General features: G+C 35.4%; 1 protein-coding gene across 4 annotated transcripts in view; it reads left to right on the top strand.

The window, feature by feature from the left end:
- Positions 1–16745, top strand: part of ROCK1 (Rho associated coiled-coil containing protein kinase 1) — a 94858-nt gene that overhangs the window by 16550 nt on the left and 61563 nt on the right. For all 4 annotated transcript variants that reach the window (XR_012649762.1, XR_012649764.1, XR_012649763.1 and 1 more), the window contains exon 2: positions 15943–16024. Coding sequence is in view for 1 of the 4 variants with exons in the window: in XM_075023101.1 (XP_074879202.1) it covers positions 15943–16024 (82 nt within the window). In the remaining 3 variants the exon portion in view is untranslated. The remainder of the gene's footprint in view (positions 1–15942; positions 16025–16745) is intronic.

The following is a 16745-nucleotide window of genomic DNA, read 5'->3' as shown; positions in this document are numbered from 1 at the left end:
TTGTACGATCTTCAGAAGGTTTTCAGTCATTAAGATTAATTTTTACATAGAAATAGCATGTGAGACTTTAGAACTACTCCACTCAGCTCTTTTTCTGAACTTTCTTGCTCTTGTCTTCTGGACAGCTGTGAACTTCCATATTGGTTTTCAGAAGGAATAACTTGTCTATTCATAGATGGAATTGGTTTGACTTGATGTTAATCTTCTGCTGTGTTCTTGTTTCCTTAGAGCAATATGTACAAAAAAGAGATATAGTCAATGTTATCATAAATGATACAGTCATCTTTCAACCTGCATTCTCATTTATAAAAATTGGCTTTTAAGTGAATCTGTTAAACTGGACTAAGTGTCATTGTCGTGTTTTAGGCCCAGCTGGCAACTAAGCACCATGCACCTGCTCGCTCACTTCTCACCCCAGTGGGATGGGGAGGAGAATCAGAAGAAAAAGGTAAAACCTTGCAGGTTGAGATAGGGACAGTTTAATAGCACAACACAAGGAGTGAAGTAATAATAACAATAACGCTAATAAAAGAATGAATAAAGCGAGTGATGCATAATGCAGTTGCTCACCACCTGGAACCTGATGCTCAGGCAGTTCCCGAGTTGCAATTCCTCTTCTCTGGCCAGCTCCCCCAGTTATATACTGAGCATAGCATCATACAGTATGGAATATGCCCTTGGCTAGTTTGGGTCAGCTGTCCTGGCTGCACCCCCTCCCATCTTCTTGTGAAAATTAACTTCATCACAGCTGAACCCAAGATAGTCATCTTATCTTCCAGAGAATAAATGGATTAAGAGGTTTTTCAATGAGGTAAGATTATATAAGAGCTGAGATTTGTCATGTTGTAGTTCAATAGGTAAAGGGACACAATTATTAAGAAAGGACTAGTTCACATGCTTGTCCCTTAAATCCAAACTGGAAGGAGCAAGAAAGAAACTCTAAACGTTTGAATGTGATATGATCTTAAAGTTGATCTATAGTGATTCAAAAAAGAGAGGAAATTCAGTTCTTTTTTTATTTGCTCCAAGTCATACAATGTGGCATCTTGACTGAAGCAAGTAAGGGGGTTTTTGAGTGTGTTATACGTGACAGTATTAGGTGAAATGCTGCATTGCTTGTCTTCTCTGAAGACTTTGTCTTAAGCATAGAGCTTTGCATCATGAACTACTTTTAATTTTTCAAGTGCAGAAGAGTGTGTGTGTCTGTTGCAGTTTTTGGTGGTTCTTATTTCTCCTGCCAAGCAAACAATTTTTGAAATGTGAATCAAAATTTCATCACAAAATGAAAGTGATAGGTCAGGGTTTTTTTGATTATTTTTAAGGGTTGGTTGTTTGGGATGTGTAAATGTACATATACAGAATGTATACACACACACACACTTCCTGCTGTTAGACGTTTCTTGCTGCCAAGTGGTTGTTTTTTTCCTTTTCTAAATCAAATTGCTTATCTGTAATTCAGAGTCTAGTTAACTTTAATAACAGAGTTTACTTCAATGCCAGTGTGTTTTGTTTGAATACCACAAAAGATGTAACTTTTCTTAATTTCCTCTTAAGTCTCTGAGGCTAGGTAAGTATGTTCAGTTATAAAATGACCATGGTTGGTAATAAGCATCTGTTTCCAAAATGACTGTTTACATGCATGTATTTGTGTAGTTCTTCAGAAGTTGGCTCTGTGGTCCAGCAGGGACTTCTGGAAAGTGAAGTGCAGGATGTCTGACAACAGTATAATTCCGAATTCTTGAGATGATACTACTGCTCTTTAATTATGTCCTGGAATATCACTTGTTGATATTTTGTAGTATTTAGAAATTGGGAACTTGCTTTACTATGTGTTTTACAAACATAGAGTTTATATGAGTAGGAAGTAGTAGATACTACCTGACCTGACTGGACATGGCTTTTGAACCACTGGTTACATATATATACGCATGTATGCATACAAGGTATCACTAGTCCCTTAGTTCATGTAGGTTTCCAAGTAAGTAGTGCCTTTTTAATGGCTTTTTTTTTTTTTTAAATTGGATGCTGGAAAAATCCTTTCATAAAACAAATGCTGGGAAAAAATCATATAGAAGTTGGAAGCAAGTCAAACATAGCCTTTCATTAGCTTTTGTTTTATTTTTTAGAAAACACGTTTTCATCAGTTTTGCTCTCTGCTTAATGAGAAACTAAATGACAGCTACTCAAAATGATCTGTGGGATGGAGGAACAGAAAATGTAATGTTAATGTGCTCTTATTTGTTTCGTGGCAGGCTTTTATGGTGTGACAAAAATATTGCTTGCCCTCATCTCCTGTACAGATTAAGTTAATCAGCCCAAGGTCAGCCTTGCTCTCTTGTAAGGACAGGCAGGAGAGACTTTGACAAGATTCCATGGTAGTGGCAATGGTCCAGACAGCCCTGGCTCTCTTTCCTCTTGGGCTAAGGTTTGTTTTCTCCCCTCTTCAAAATCCAAAAGAAAATCATGTGTTTGGAGGACACATATCAATCTACTGCATTTTCTTTGGGTGGGGGGATGTTTTTCCAAGTTCTGAAGTGTTATGTAGGAAGAATAGTATTAGGGAAGAGTTGACTTACTCTTTCATATCAATGTAGCTGGAAAAGTTGCTGGAAGAGTTGTTTTTCAACTATTTCTTAGTATTTTAGTATTTTTCATCCTTATGATAGCAGTATATAAGCTTGGTGAAAATATCCAGTGTTCTAAAAGTTGAATACCACTGTTTTACGAAGTTCTGCTGTCTGTGTCTCATGCTTGAGCAACTGTATTGGAAATGTTGGGACATACTTTGTTTCTTGTACATGAAGTCAATGGCTTTAGTTTTCCTCAAGTTTGAGCCTCAAGGCTTGAAAGGAACATAGAAAAACTAATTTGCATGTCCCTAAATGAACTTGCAAACGTAATAAATCACAACATCTCTGGGCCCTATTGAAATTACAAGTGTTGGATCCCACTCGTGGATTTATGATCCTTCCTCTCTTCCTCTAGTCTTGAAATATTGTACTTGAAAATCCCAGGCAAACTGACTTGTATTGTTGCAGTGTTACATATGATAAAATCCTTACTGATTATCATGTGAGAAACGTGCAATTGGAAAAAGCCACCCTAAGTTTCCATGGAGAGCTTTGGTTCTATTCTGTCATTTCGGTACTAGAATATAGAACCATGTTTTCATGTAGGTTTTTGATTTTATAGTTACACCTCTTTTTTTTTTTACATGCAGGCCAAATCATTCAAGATTTCAGTTATGACTGTACTATGGTGTCAGAAAGGGTAAAAAGAGTGCTTAGAAGAGATTGGTTTTAAATACTGCTGAAATATTTCTCGACCTGAAAGTAGTCAGTATTAGTGGCTTGAATATACACTTAAACATCCAGTATTAATTAAAAGTTGTGTTACTAATGGCATTGTCTGTACATGTTATAATTTTTTTCTTTAAGTGGATTTTGAAAAAGAGAGCATGTCTCTATTATACTTTTTTTTTAATTGCTTAAAGGTAGTGGGTAAAAGCACGTTGTAGATCAATTTATAAATTTAATGCATTGGATTCTTGAATCTGGAAACAATTTGTTAGCAGAAGTGCAGTGTTCTATCAGTGCAAATCCTCTAAAAATGTGAAAAACTTGCTGTTTTGTTCCTGTTAGTAACAAAATCCTGTCAATTCTGAAGAATCTTAGTACCTGGCGGTAGAAGTAACTTGTCTATATCTAAAATAATTCTCATGGAATTTTTATTAACTTTTTGAAAAAACACATCACTTTAAAATCATTTTCGTGGCTATATTCATCATGGAAAAAAGAACAAATACAGAAAAACATTGGGTTTATGTATACATAAATCTTCTGTTTTATTGAAAGTGAAGTTTTTTCTTTTGATCAATACATGAAAAAGAAGTCCATGGGCTTTGCTAGGGTTTGCACTATGAAACTGCATAATGATGCACAAATTCTTAAGTAGTGTTAAGTTCTTGTTTAGTTGCATATTTCAAGTATCTGTTTGACGTGTGATTGCTTGTGATGGAATGTTTATTGCAGAAATGTAGCTAGAGCTCTGACAGGAGATTGCACAATCAGAGCAGCTTCTCAGAGTTGATACTCTGCTTGAGTTGTGCTCAACTTCTCTTCTCCCCCCCCCCCCCCCCCCCCCCGGGTTGCATGTGACACTAAAGAAAGGTGTATAGTTTTACAAATTTCTATTTCAGTTTCTACAAAGTGTTTTTTTAGTATAATTCTTTAATAAACTTCATTTTTTGACTTCTGTTGTGGATATTCACCTCTAGTTGAAAAAGTGTTTTGATTTGTTCTGGAGTTTTAGGGAAGAATTTCCCTTCTGGTAGGGGGGTAGGGGAGATTTTGTGCAGTGTTTTTAGACTTACAATGTTCTTATTCTTTCTTGGAAAGTTATTCAATTAATTGTCTGCTCTCTGTTTAAAAAAATAAGTACTTTTTTGTCTTTCTCTGAAAGGGTTTTTTTTTTATTTATTTTGAGACAGCTTTTTGGAGAGTCTTCTCCAGAGACTGAGTTGTCAAGGCTAAAGATAGAACTTGCCTTTTTATTGTTTTATAGCTTATTGTTTATGACTAAAGTTAACACACGGTTTTGTTTGCAGCAAACATAATCCAGGTCAGGTGACAGGCAACAGATACTATATGGCTGATGAGGTATTGTTGCTTTACAGAAAAATTAGTTACCTTTCCACTGACTTATTATATTGCAAACTTTGCTGGTAACGTTTGTTGGTTTTTTTTTTTGTTTTTTTTTTTTTTTTTTGTAGCAGAGAGAACACTTTTCAGACAAAGGCATAGCAGAGAGAACTTTTTCAGACAAAGGTATAGTGGGGCAGCTAGAGGCAGCAATTTAAGCTACTGACGGGACAACTTACTCTGTTTTTACCATAATGTGTTAAGCTAAGAGATCTAAAATTGCTTTGCATATTAAACAGCTTTTACAAGAGCTAATATATTTTATTTATGTTGTTTGCAATAATGTGTTTCTTCGTATGAACGTGTTGGTATCTTGCTAATTCCTGTCTTCTCCAACTTACTAAAGCTTACTTCCTGAAGTCTGGCTTCATGGATACCTGCCTGGAAAAAATCTGAGAAGCAGACAGCAATTTCCTAAGCAATGGCTGTGGAGGGGGTTCTGTTTCCTTTGCTAAATATCACTATTTCTTAGTGGAGTTGTGCAGTTGCTTTCCTTTCATTGAAGTCTTTACCTGATTCCTTGCAGGCTGCTGCCTAAAGAAGCCTAATACTTTTGAGCTGGGACTGGAACGTTTTTCTTTATGCTTTCATATCTCTGATCTGTCTGTCTTCTATACCATTTTATTGAAGGGAAGTTAAGTACCAGTATTTGCATCCATAGTGTTAATTGTTATCCATCTTACTTTTGCTTTCTAGTGAGTGTTCCTTAGAGTGTTGACTCCCATTGGTCTAGATTGGTAGTTATAAGTGTGTTCATTTAAACTGAAAAGGTTAGGACTTCTAAACCAGAAGCTGTAGATCTATATGTGCTGCCTGTGGAAGATTCTGTCCTCCCAGGATAACCAAGAAAGCTGTGGGGACCTCAAATGACTTTTGCTGATGTAGTTTACAAGTGAGATTTGGCTTTTTTTTTCTTTTAAATTTTCTGAAGTAATTTACGTTTTAGGTGGGGGAACAGGGCTTGCCTTATATTTTTGATGAATGTGATAACTCTGAGAACTCAAAAGGATGTGAGGTCACTTTTTTCCCCCACAAGGTATTTCTGTGGATAGTGTTACCCTGCTGTATGTCAGGTTGGTGGCTCATCTTTGGTTGCAGTTGTTACAGTAGCTGGGAACTCTAGACCTACAAGGCACTTAACGCCAAGTGCTGAAGTCACTGTGGAATGCTGCTTCCATGGTGATAAACATCAGTCAGTTCTTTACCAGTACTCCCTCTTCTTTTAACAATATTTAAATATATATACTTTAAGTGTACTTGCATTCAACACATTTAATACAGTATTATTGAAAAGGACAGTTTTAAGAATTTGTACTTACGCTTTATTTAATCCTTGTGTGAGACAAATATGGCTTGATAAATCATTTAAACCTAAAGTACACCAGCTGTTTTCTTATTTTCTACAACTTAAAATATCAAGAAACTATGTAGCCCTCCAGATAGTTATACAACTGTTTTAGTCTTTTTATGCAAGGTATTCTATTGATGGCAGAATGTGCCACATTTGGCATAGAAGCTTTGCAGTTTGTAAAACTTGCCCACAGAGCATATCAACCCATGCAAGCGAACATTTTTAAGGAAAATAAGCTGCAAATATCCAGAGATCGCACTTACTGTGAAATGAAATAATATAATTTGACTTAATATCAATCAGCTTTTGCTTCTGTTACACATCTCCCTGAACTATTTTCAAACAATATCTATTGTACCTGTTTCTGTGATATTTTGGTCTATATTCTTTGTCTTCCTTGAAGACACTGCTCTCTCATCTGATAGTTATTCTTAAAGATGTAATATTAAATGGAATTAATTCTGATGCTAAATTGAAATAATAAAAGACTAATGTAATAAATTGAAGTTTAGATGTAAAGACTATTAAGCACAATAAAATATCCTAGTGTAGTGAAATTAGTGTTGTAATATAGTGTTAGAAGTCTGAGTTTGGAGGGGAAGAAAATCCCCACTGAAATACATTGTCTGGAATGCAACTTCAGATGATGCAAACTTTCCATAATTTTAGCCATACAATAGTGCCTTGAATAGGTGTCATTTGAACAGACCTATGGATCCAAGATTTCTGCATAAAGTCAGTGGACAGAGAGGGCCTCTGGTGTGAAGGAACTATGACTTGTCCTCAGTTTTAGCAGAAGTCTGAGGCTTGTAGGTTCTCTGAATTAAATGCGTGCTGGATACTGACAGTACTCTTGCATGCTTTCTGTATATGAGTTGATTTCACAGATTTGCACTGCATTTTATTTTAGTTTAGTTTAGGAGATGTTTCGGGTGGCAAGATTCATCGCTGCAGTGGAAAACCAGCAACAGCTGGAAAAACTAAGTGCCTATGAAAGAGCATTACTACTTGTATGTATACCTGTCTGTAGACTTGCACCTGGGGCTTCCTTCAGTGCTAATATGGATGTTAACAATATTGAGAGGTCTGTGGGCTCTGGTGTTAGCGACAGTGTGTATTTCTATACATATGTGTATCTATATATATTGAGATACTGATATTAATAATTTACTGAGTCATGTACTAAGTGTATACTCTAGGAATTTGTCAGTAAAAATGTTGAATGGTTGATGTTTGAACAGAATGCAAGTGCATGTATTTTTATATATGTAACTACAGAGATTGTGATATGGGTGAAGTTTGCAGCTACACATGGAATAACTCTTTAAAAAGGCTGAAATGAAAGCAATAATGCATACTGCTTTGAATAATCCTGCCTTGAGGTTTCAAGATCTCCTTACTGAGATTTTAAATCTTTACTGAGTTAAAATAAATTTCTTTGTGAAAGGCTATGTATTTAACCTAAATTTGCAAAAGCTTTTTATGAGTATTGCAAGGTATTAAGAAGTAACGAGCTCTGTAGAATTGTATCATTCTGGCAACAAGAATGGGTGATGAATCAAGTGCCTTGTACTCAGGCTCATATGTCAGTTTGTATACTTTGTCTAGTCTAACAATGTAATGAAAATTCTTAAGTGAAATGTCTTAACTCTGTCTACACTGACTTGTCCGCTTTAAAGATGAAGTACTAAATTGCGGTTTTCTGTTCTCTGGACAGCAAAGTAAATGAATGTGATTAACTTAAAACTAGGTAGAGGGATCTTTTGTGTACTTGATTAGAGAGAGAGAACTGTAGCAGTATTGGCATTGGCCTGAAAGTTGGCTTTCAAACAGTGCTCTTGTCTGAAACTAGTGGGTTGTATAGATCTATTTAGTACTTGTTTCTCAGGTAAAAAAAGTACACTTGCTCATTTAAGTAAAAAAAAAAAGAAAGTATTAATATTGGGCACTAGATGAAAGTCTTGTGTGTGTGTTTTTCCTTACCAATGAAGTGGCAGTAGGGTATTCCCCAAAATAGTAAGCATCGAAGAGCAGTCCAGGGTTTTCTCTTGGTTGGTCAGTAGCATCAGAAAAAGTCTGTCCTTGTCACAAAGGAGTAATGGCTGCTGTGAACTTAACTTGGAGGGCTGACAAACGTGAATCATGCAAAGTTAAGCCTTGTAATGAGGTGGTCTTGTTTATTATTTGCCCCACTGGTAGGGAGTTAAAGGATATTTTTGGTAAGAATTCATTGCAGGAACTACCTTTATGCAAATCAAAAGCATAGCTTGGTGGTGTAGACAAAATGGAATTGTTTAGGGACCTCTTAAGATCATGTAGTCCAACCCCTTTGCTTAAGCTGGGTCAGCTAGAGCAGGTTGCCCAAGACCATGCCCAGTCAGGTTTTTAACACCTCCACAGATGAAGACTCTGCAGTCTCTCTGGGCAACCTGTATTTGACCACCTTCACAATAAAAAAAGTGTTTTCTTCTGTTCAGATGGAATCTCATGTTTTTAATTTGTGCTTATTGCCTCTTATGCTGTCAGTAGACACCATAGAGAAGAGTCTGGCTCCATCTTCTTCATTCCATCCCATTTTATACACATGGGTAAGATTCCCGCCTCCAGCCTTCTCTTCCCCAGGCTGAACAGTCCCAGCGCCCTCAGCCTTATCATAGTATGAGAGATGCACTAGGCCCTTAATCATCTTTATGGCCCTTTGTTGAACTCATTCTAGTATGTCCATGTCTGTCTTATACTGGAGAGCCCAGAACTGGGCACAGCACTGCAGGTGTGGCCTCACCAGTGCTGAGTAGAGGAGAAGGATCATCTCCCTCGACCTGATGGCAATACTCTGCCTAATGCAGCCCAAGATGCTGTTGGCTGCCTTTGCTGTGAGGGCACATTGCTGGCTCACAGTCATTTTGTTGCCTGCCAGGACCCAAGGTCCTTCTTGGCAGAGCTGCTTTCCAGCTGGTCAGTCCCCCACCCAGCATTTACTGGTTGCCTGGGGCTGTTCCTCCCCAGGTGCAGGACTTGGCAAGTTCTTTTTGTTGAACTTCATGAGATTCTTTTCTGCCAGTTTCTCCATGTCCCTCTGACAATTCAAAGGTCTGATAATTCAGACAATTCAAAGAAACTTCTGATGTTTTTTTTATGATTGAGTTGAGGTGTTACTTTTCATGCGTGTTTGAAAATAGGATATAAAAACTAGCTTCTCACAGCACTTAAATAGTATTGATAGTTGACCGCAGAGACCATTTATGTATGACAGGGTGTTATGACAAATTATGATGAATACGTGAAAATCAAGATCAGTCAGGTTTGTTGATTTAAAGTGTGGAGGGAAGCTTTAGTAGTATAGAAATAATTAGGAAAACGGCTACAATACAAGGAACTAAAATATGGATAGTTAGAGTTGTAGATCTTAAGATTTACTTTGGACTTTCCAAAAAAGGAAAAGTAGCAAAGACATTAAACTTGGGTAACTGCCAGTTGGTCCAAGGAATGCGAATTTTGTATGCTGGTAATACCCATTGAGGTTTTTTTTAGTTATTTGAATGCTAGATAAGTAGTAAAATAAACAAGTGTCTCAATTAACAAAGTTTCAACTGAATTGAATACATTTTTATTTATTATATGCTTCCGCTAGATTATACTATGTCATCATGAAATGTGTATGAAGTAAAAAATTCAAAACACAAAGGTGCTATACCTGTACCCTGGTAATGTAGGTCATATACTATATATTTTACTTTATATCCCTTAGAATCCTGAGATAATATGTTTTGCTGAATTGAAGTTGTTTGATGGAGTATATTTTGAAATATCCTAACAGTAAATTTTGCTATAAAATTGCATTAATATTAATTCATACATCTGAATAAAACCAGCATTGCATAAGTGTAGTGAGTTTTGAGATTTAGGAACGTAGTTACAGACTGAGGCAGTCATGGTAGGACTGACAGTTTGATGCATTAAAACTTTGGAAATAGGTATAGACCAAAATGTGGGAAAAAAAGTGATTAATATGGGACTGCTTAAGTCAAACTGAAGACAACCAGTACATTTTAGAGGAATCTGATGAGAAGTTAGCCTAACAGCCTGAGAAATTCAATGCTAATAGATTGTGTAGTTAATGTGTTATGTTAATGATAACTATTATATTATTGCATTCTACATTTTTAGAAAAACTGAAGGGAAAGTAAAGGAAAAGGCTGTTGCAGAAATCTTTATGCACATTTCTTCATAAAGAAGCTTATAGGAGTTTCCATACTGGAATCCTTCTTTACAGTGTCCATGCTGGAGGATCACTCTCACTCTCAAGCTAAAGTGGTACTAGAAATGTGTTTTGGACAAAATGACACAAACAGTAAGACTGTTGAGACTGCTTGATATTTAGCCATCTTTTTTTTGTACCTGATTGTGTCTCATTAAAGCATGTAAGCATGTGTATAACCTCAGTGTTTATCTACATTAGTGCTTAAAGCTGTTTTGACAACCATAGTAAGGCAGATGGTAAATATATAGCTTCTTAATTATTTTTTCTTTATAGCTTTATAATTATTTTGAAGAAAAAAATCTTTTGGATGATGCAGGAGCTTCTAGCCCAGTACCAGAACAAGTGAGCCCACGGGTGTTATGTTGGGGAAGAGCTAACGCATGTGTATTGTGGAAGAAAGTTGTGCTTTGCAAGCCTAGCAGAGTTCCTTGAAGTAATTGCTGAGTATGAGGATAACAAAAAGCTTTTCATGAGGCTCTTCATTTAAGCTTTTTATCAGAACTTGACTGCTTTGGGCTAGGCTTGTTTTGTAGATGGATGAATGAAAGAAGTGAGAGCTGGTGATCAATTTATTCAGAACAGAGAGATCAGTAATGGATTCTTAACAGGTCTGTCCCATTTCACAGTCGTAAGTGATTAAAATGGTGAATAATGATTAATTAATGATGATAGATTAGTAAAAATCAAAGCTATAGCAAATCACAGAAGAAATTAATATTCGTTGGTGCACGAGTGATTAAAAGTAGTAGGTGAAATTCAGCATTGATGAATATTGAGTGAGTGCATGGGAGAAAAACCTCTCATCTTTATGTACTTGTGGTGTTCAATGTTGAACTAGGTTTGATTTATAGTACCCAGTTTTGTGAAAGAATCAGTTTAGTACACAGTGACTATAAAAATTAACCAGATATTTCAGTTAATAACTTAAAATTTAATGAAGAGCAGAACAGGAAACATTGTACTCTGTTGTGAACTTAGGGTGTGCTCACAACTTAAATACTATTTGCAGTTTCCTCTCCAATTCAAAAAGTATATAGTAGAAATAAAAAAGCACTGAAGGATGGTGGTGGTGGTAATTGGAATAGCTCTCGTACAAGGATAATTGGAAGAGAGGTGACTGGGGGAAAATGATGGAAGTGTGTAAAGCTGTGTCTTGGGCAGGTGAGTAAAGAGTCATTGTTCCTTTTGTGACTGAAGAATGGCAAGCTCAAAATGAGGTACACTTTCACATAGCCCGTAGATGGTGGCATTCATATCTATATGGTGCTGTAAATGCAAGAGACTTTTAGTTTTACAGATACAGAAAATGTTTAGACAAAATCACTGAAGAAAATTCTGGCTAGAGCTGTTAATTATGACAGTGCCATTTCTGGCTCACAAATAGATCAGAGCAGTACTACCATATGCTGGACTTGTTCATATCCTCTTTTCTAGACAGCCTTATCGTCATCTCCAGAGGCAGTATATGCGTCCAGACTGACCTTTGATTTTATTCCATATATCTATTCTTTTGAAACTTGTGTGCAGTGTAGTGATGAACGAAATGTGGAAATCCTGGTTTCGTATGGAAGAACTGCCTGCACATAGTATTGCCTCCCTAGTATGCCTCTCTTTATTTTCAGGATAAAATGAGGTATCTTAAATAGATTATGAAACTGTTGATGATTTCATTAAACGAATGTGACACTGACAAGACTGTATCAGACCATGAAACTATTTGAGTGAAGGACTTTAAAAGGAATTTTTTTCCTCTGTTCTTTTTTAATCACTTCTGAAATACTGTTACCATGTAACATGTAAGACGAAGTCATACGTTTGCTTTTATAAACCAATTTATATTGGTAATCTAATTTAACTATTAACATAAAAGGAAAATGTCTGTGTAGACCTCAAAGCTAAACAGGAAAATTGCTCTGTAATGACAGAATAAGGTAGAACTTAGCATTAACTGAAAATACCTGTAAGCTACAGTACATGTTTCTAAGAAGTATGGGATGTGCTGTATTTAAAGAAGATACATACTAAAAATATATTGAAGCCATCCAAGTGGGGAAAAAAAATCCATCATAAAAATGAGGCCATCTTATTTTAATAAAATGTATTAAACTATTAGATGTATCATTGCCTATTATGATGATATAGTATCCTATTTCTTTAAGAGGAGGAGGGTATGGCTACTATAGGTCTTGAAGGAAAGATGTTCCTTCCTTTTTGTATTAGGAAAAAAGTCAGATGGCATATAGAAAGATTGAGCAAGATGGAAACAAGAAAGCTGAGATGAGTTATCTCTGCAGCCATCAACAATCATGATCGTGTCTCCTTTCATTTGGCCTTTACCATTTTTCTCCTAACTGTTATTGCTAAAACTGTGTAGTATATTCCCATCTCTGTGACCTGTGAGCTTGTGTGTTCCTCCTCCCTGTTTGTTCACTAGTGATACCACTTAAAGTAGCCATGCTTCTGTGTTTCCCTTTGTACTGGAACAGCTTGTAGCGTTTGCAAGTTCCTCTGGTTTAGCTAATATAAGTGAAATAAAAAAGCTATTCCATTTTTATGTTGTACACTAGGTATCCTAAATGTTTTACCTCCATTATTCACAATTCTCTAAAATTACCTTAAGCTTAGTCTTGTGTTTGCAGTCCACCATTAAAATAATACCATACTATTTTTTCTTCAGAAACATACTTCAGCTGAAGAAATTAATGATTTTGAGAGTTAAGGATTTACAAATCTCTTAATTATTATAGGGACACCACTCCACCCCTCCTTTTTTTTTTTTTTTTTTTTTAATGAATGTTTGGAACCAGGATAGTTTCTTCTCTTGATACTGTAGCAAAGGGGAGCTGATTATTGAAGAGCCTTTTAAATAAGCAGCTCTTGGCATGTAGCTTCCTTAGATGTTTGCATGATTTTGAAATGTGATTTGAAATGAAAGCGAGGTCAATAGCTTGAATCTGTATTTCAAAGGGGTTTTTTGTTAAGTGTTTTACTTAAAAGAGCTCATATCTGAGCTCTGAAAGACAATGTTTTCCTGGTGAATTCTGAATTAAAGAATATTGAAATTTGCTTTTGCCTGTTAAAAGTGAATTTGTATACTACTTTTCATCTTTATTTTAGAGCTTTTAAAAAGAAACACAACAAAACACCCAACATGCCTGACAGACCAATGAAACCATGACACTTTCTGTACTTTTGCTTTTTTTGGCATAGGCTTATATTTTAATATTTTGAAAGAAAAAGTACGATACAAAAGTAAGATTGATGTTAAAAGTTTGTAAATATTCCCATTTGTCCTACGTTGTTGTATTCAGTGTTTAAATTAATCTCCGCTCCTCTAAAGAAAAGGACTGATTTCTGGCTTTTGAAGCAAACCCTGAAATGAAGCAGGTGATTGCACTGTCCCAGAGCAAACCAGGATTTTGAGAATTTTGTTGTGCTTCTGCTTGATGTGTGAAAAAGTTTTCTGTGTTACCTGTGACCCTGGACAAATTGATTGACTCAAAAGGTTTGAAGGCTTAAGGGCAGAGTGGACCCCAAACTTTGGCAATTCATCACCATCACTCATCTGCTTTTAAAAATCCCTGGATGTGACCTAATAGCCTGGTAGATGTTCTTTGCCTACTGCTTCTCACAACATGGGGCTCAATGCATAGAGCACTTTGTACTGCTGTACAAGCAGTCATCATGGTTTCTCTGTTGAATTTAACACAGAATTGAAGTTCTTTAGTGGATTTCCTGGATATTTACTATGTATCTTTGAAAAAGTGTCTTTTAGTAGGTTACAAAGTATTTCTCACTAAGTGGCTCTTACCCTGCATAGCTTTATTTCTACATCTGGCTTGAGTCCAAATTGTTGTTGGCCTCTGATTTATGTTACTGACCCATTAAATGTTTTTTCATTGCCATTTGCTTTCCTTTTTCATCATAAGTGTAAGTCCAAAATGATGATCCTTTGATACACTCAAGATGCAAAACCTGACTTCAAGTGCTGTGAAAATACTGTGAAGCTTTTCTTGATTGTTATCATTTTCCTTGTAACATCTCTTAATTCAAACTAAGCCACTGTATGGAGAGGTAGCTTAAAACAGCAATGTTTTTATGAAACTAAAAAATTTAATAACATCCAGCCTTTAAAGTAATTCTGATTATACTTGCAGTTTTACTTCCTTACCCTTGTTTTCAAATTCTAGCATGATTTTACTGCTTATTCTCATTACATCTGAAGTAAGTAATTTCTATCTCATGTACTTCAAAAGTGAGGACTGCAAGCCTATAAATAATTTTGACTTTGATAGCATTTGATTTTTTTATAGCTTAAAATCCCCTATAGACTAAGGGGGAGAAAACAGGTTTGAATTTGAAGTGAGGGATCAAAGACTAATTTTTTGATCTATATCAAGTGTGTTCTGTAATATATATTCCTGGAAAATAATCTTTGAAAAATCTTATATTCTAGCTTTTCTTTAGGCATAGTTACTTGATGGATGTAGTGGTCAAAGACTGATGGATTAGCTTCCAATCCTGTATTGCATAATTTTATAAAAGCTGAAAACAGTCAAAATAAGTCGAATCAGATCTGAACTGATCAGATCAAAGATATGTCTGGTCTAGTATCTCACTCCCAACAGGTCAGTAACAGATAGCATAGACATGTAGGTACGAATCTGACATGTAAATAGCAGTACTTCCCTGGCATGCTTTGTTAACATCCATAAATTTATATTTTATGACCTTCCTCTCTATTTTTTCCATTGTCACTTAAACATTACCTAGTTGAGAAAGAAGACTCTATAATGCTATTTGATTCTTCATGATATAATTCCCTAGAATACTTGATCATTTTTCATCAGATACCATATCTGTGGTTTTCAACCAAAATATGTAGTTTAGTTTTTCTCTGAGAAGATGCAATCCACTGAAGAATCATGTGTACCTGTTGTAAAATTTAGACTTAAACTTTAAGTTTGGAAGTTTATGGCACTTAACAAGACTTTATAACTATCTTCTTCTTTGTTGTTGTTGTATTTTTCTGTTGTTTCTTTGGTGGTTTTTGTTTTGTTTTGGTTTTGTTCATAGGGATGTATTCCATGGTAGTAATGCCAGATGGGCTTGTGGCTGTTTGTTCCTAGATTTAAGTTAGAATGTATAAAGCCAATATCTTGTTCATGAAAATTCCCTCTGAATTCAATGAATAAAATGTGGCAGCTGACTCTTGGAATTAAATTACCATCATTGTCCTATTTGCCAGTGGCCACTTAATGTTCAAGTGCCTACTGTGTGACACGTTGTGACTTTTTAACATTATTGAACTTCATTAGAACTGCTATTTGTTCTTTTTGTATTTTGAAAAAACAATTTTTTCATGTAAATGTGAAGCTAATTAAGGTAATTAATGATTCATAGAAGTATATTTGGGGATTGATGGAAATTAAGTTTTGAATAAAAGTCTAGTGGAAGTGGAGGAGTAACAGCTGTTTCATGTAACTGCTAACTGAATCATTAAATAAATGTGAATGGTTTCATTTGTATAGAAAATTGATAGGGACAACTGTTTTTATCTTGTCTCTTCAATTAGCAACATGTGTAATTATTTTTCCAAACACTTAATTTTGCTTGGTTTTTTTTTTCAGGATGGATTAGATGCTTTGGTATATGACTTGGATTTTCCTGCCTTAAGAAAAAACAAAAACATTGATAACTTCTTAAACAGGTGTAAGTATTTAATGTTTCAGTTACTAAATAACAAAAGACTATAAATACCAGCAAAAATATAAAATAAAAGCAGTTCTAGCTTTTTGAAAGGCAACTAGGGATTTGGGGTGCATTAAGGTTTTGGGTGCAAGTTGTTTTAAGACCCTGACTATTTATTTATTTCCTAGTGAGAACTGACAGCTACCTATACAAATCTAATCCCCAGCAATTGAATGTCCAACTTTGTTGCCACTGTAAATGGCATTGTTTTCAGAGGCACAAAGCCTTTTAAGAGAAAGGCGTGTTATCTTTGTTCTTGGCAACCTTCTGGATTCCCATAACTTGCATTGTGATTTCATGTACTAATATATCATAAACAATTAATGGTAAAATGACATTACATGTATACAGTGTCAAGAAATTGTATTAAAAATTTGTTCACTGACAAACTGGAGCCTGTGTTTTGAGGACTTTTTTTTAGTATAAAAGGTCTCTTCATTATCCCATGAAATTCTTATACTGCATAGCTGCCCTATTTACTTGTGCATGCAGCTGATGTGTCTGCAGAATTCTCTGTATTTACTCTATATTTTTCCACTACCAGATTTCCTGCACGTTCTACTCGGTAATAACATTTTAAATGAATAAAGTTGATTTTTTTTTTTAACAGAAGTCATAGTTGTGTAGTTTTTGTAATTAAAAAAGAAAAAAAAGGCTTTAAGAGTCAAGTCTTTAGAAAAGA

The sequence above is a fragment of the Buteo buteo genome, chromosome 3 (assembly GCF_964188355.1).
Source record: "Buteo buteo chromosome 3, bButBut1.hap1.1, whole genome shotgun sequence".
Classification (NCBI taxonomy): domain Eukaryota; kingdom Metazoa; phylum Chordata; class Aves; order Accipitriformes; family Accipitridae; genus Buteo; species Buteo buteo.
The sequence above is the reverse complement of the archived record's forward strand: the minus strand, read 5'-3'. Positions and strand labels throughout refer to the sequence as shown.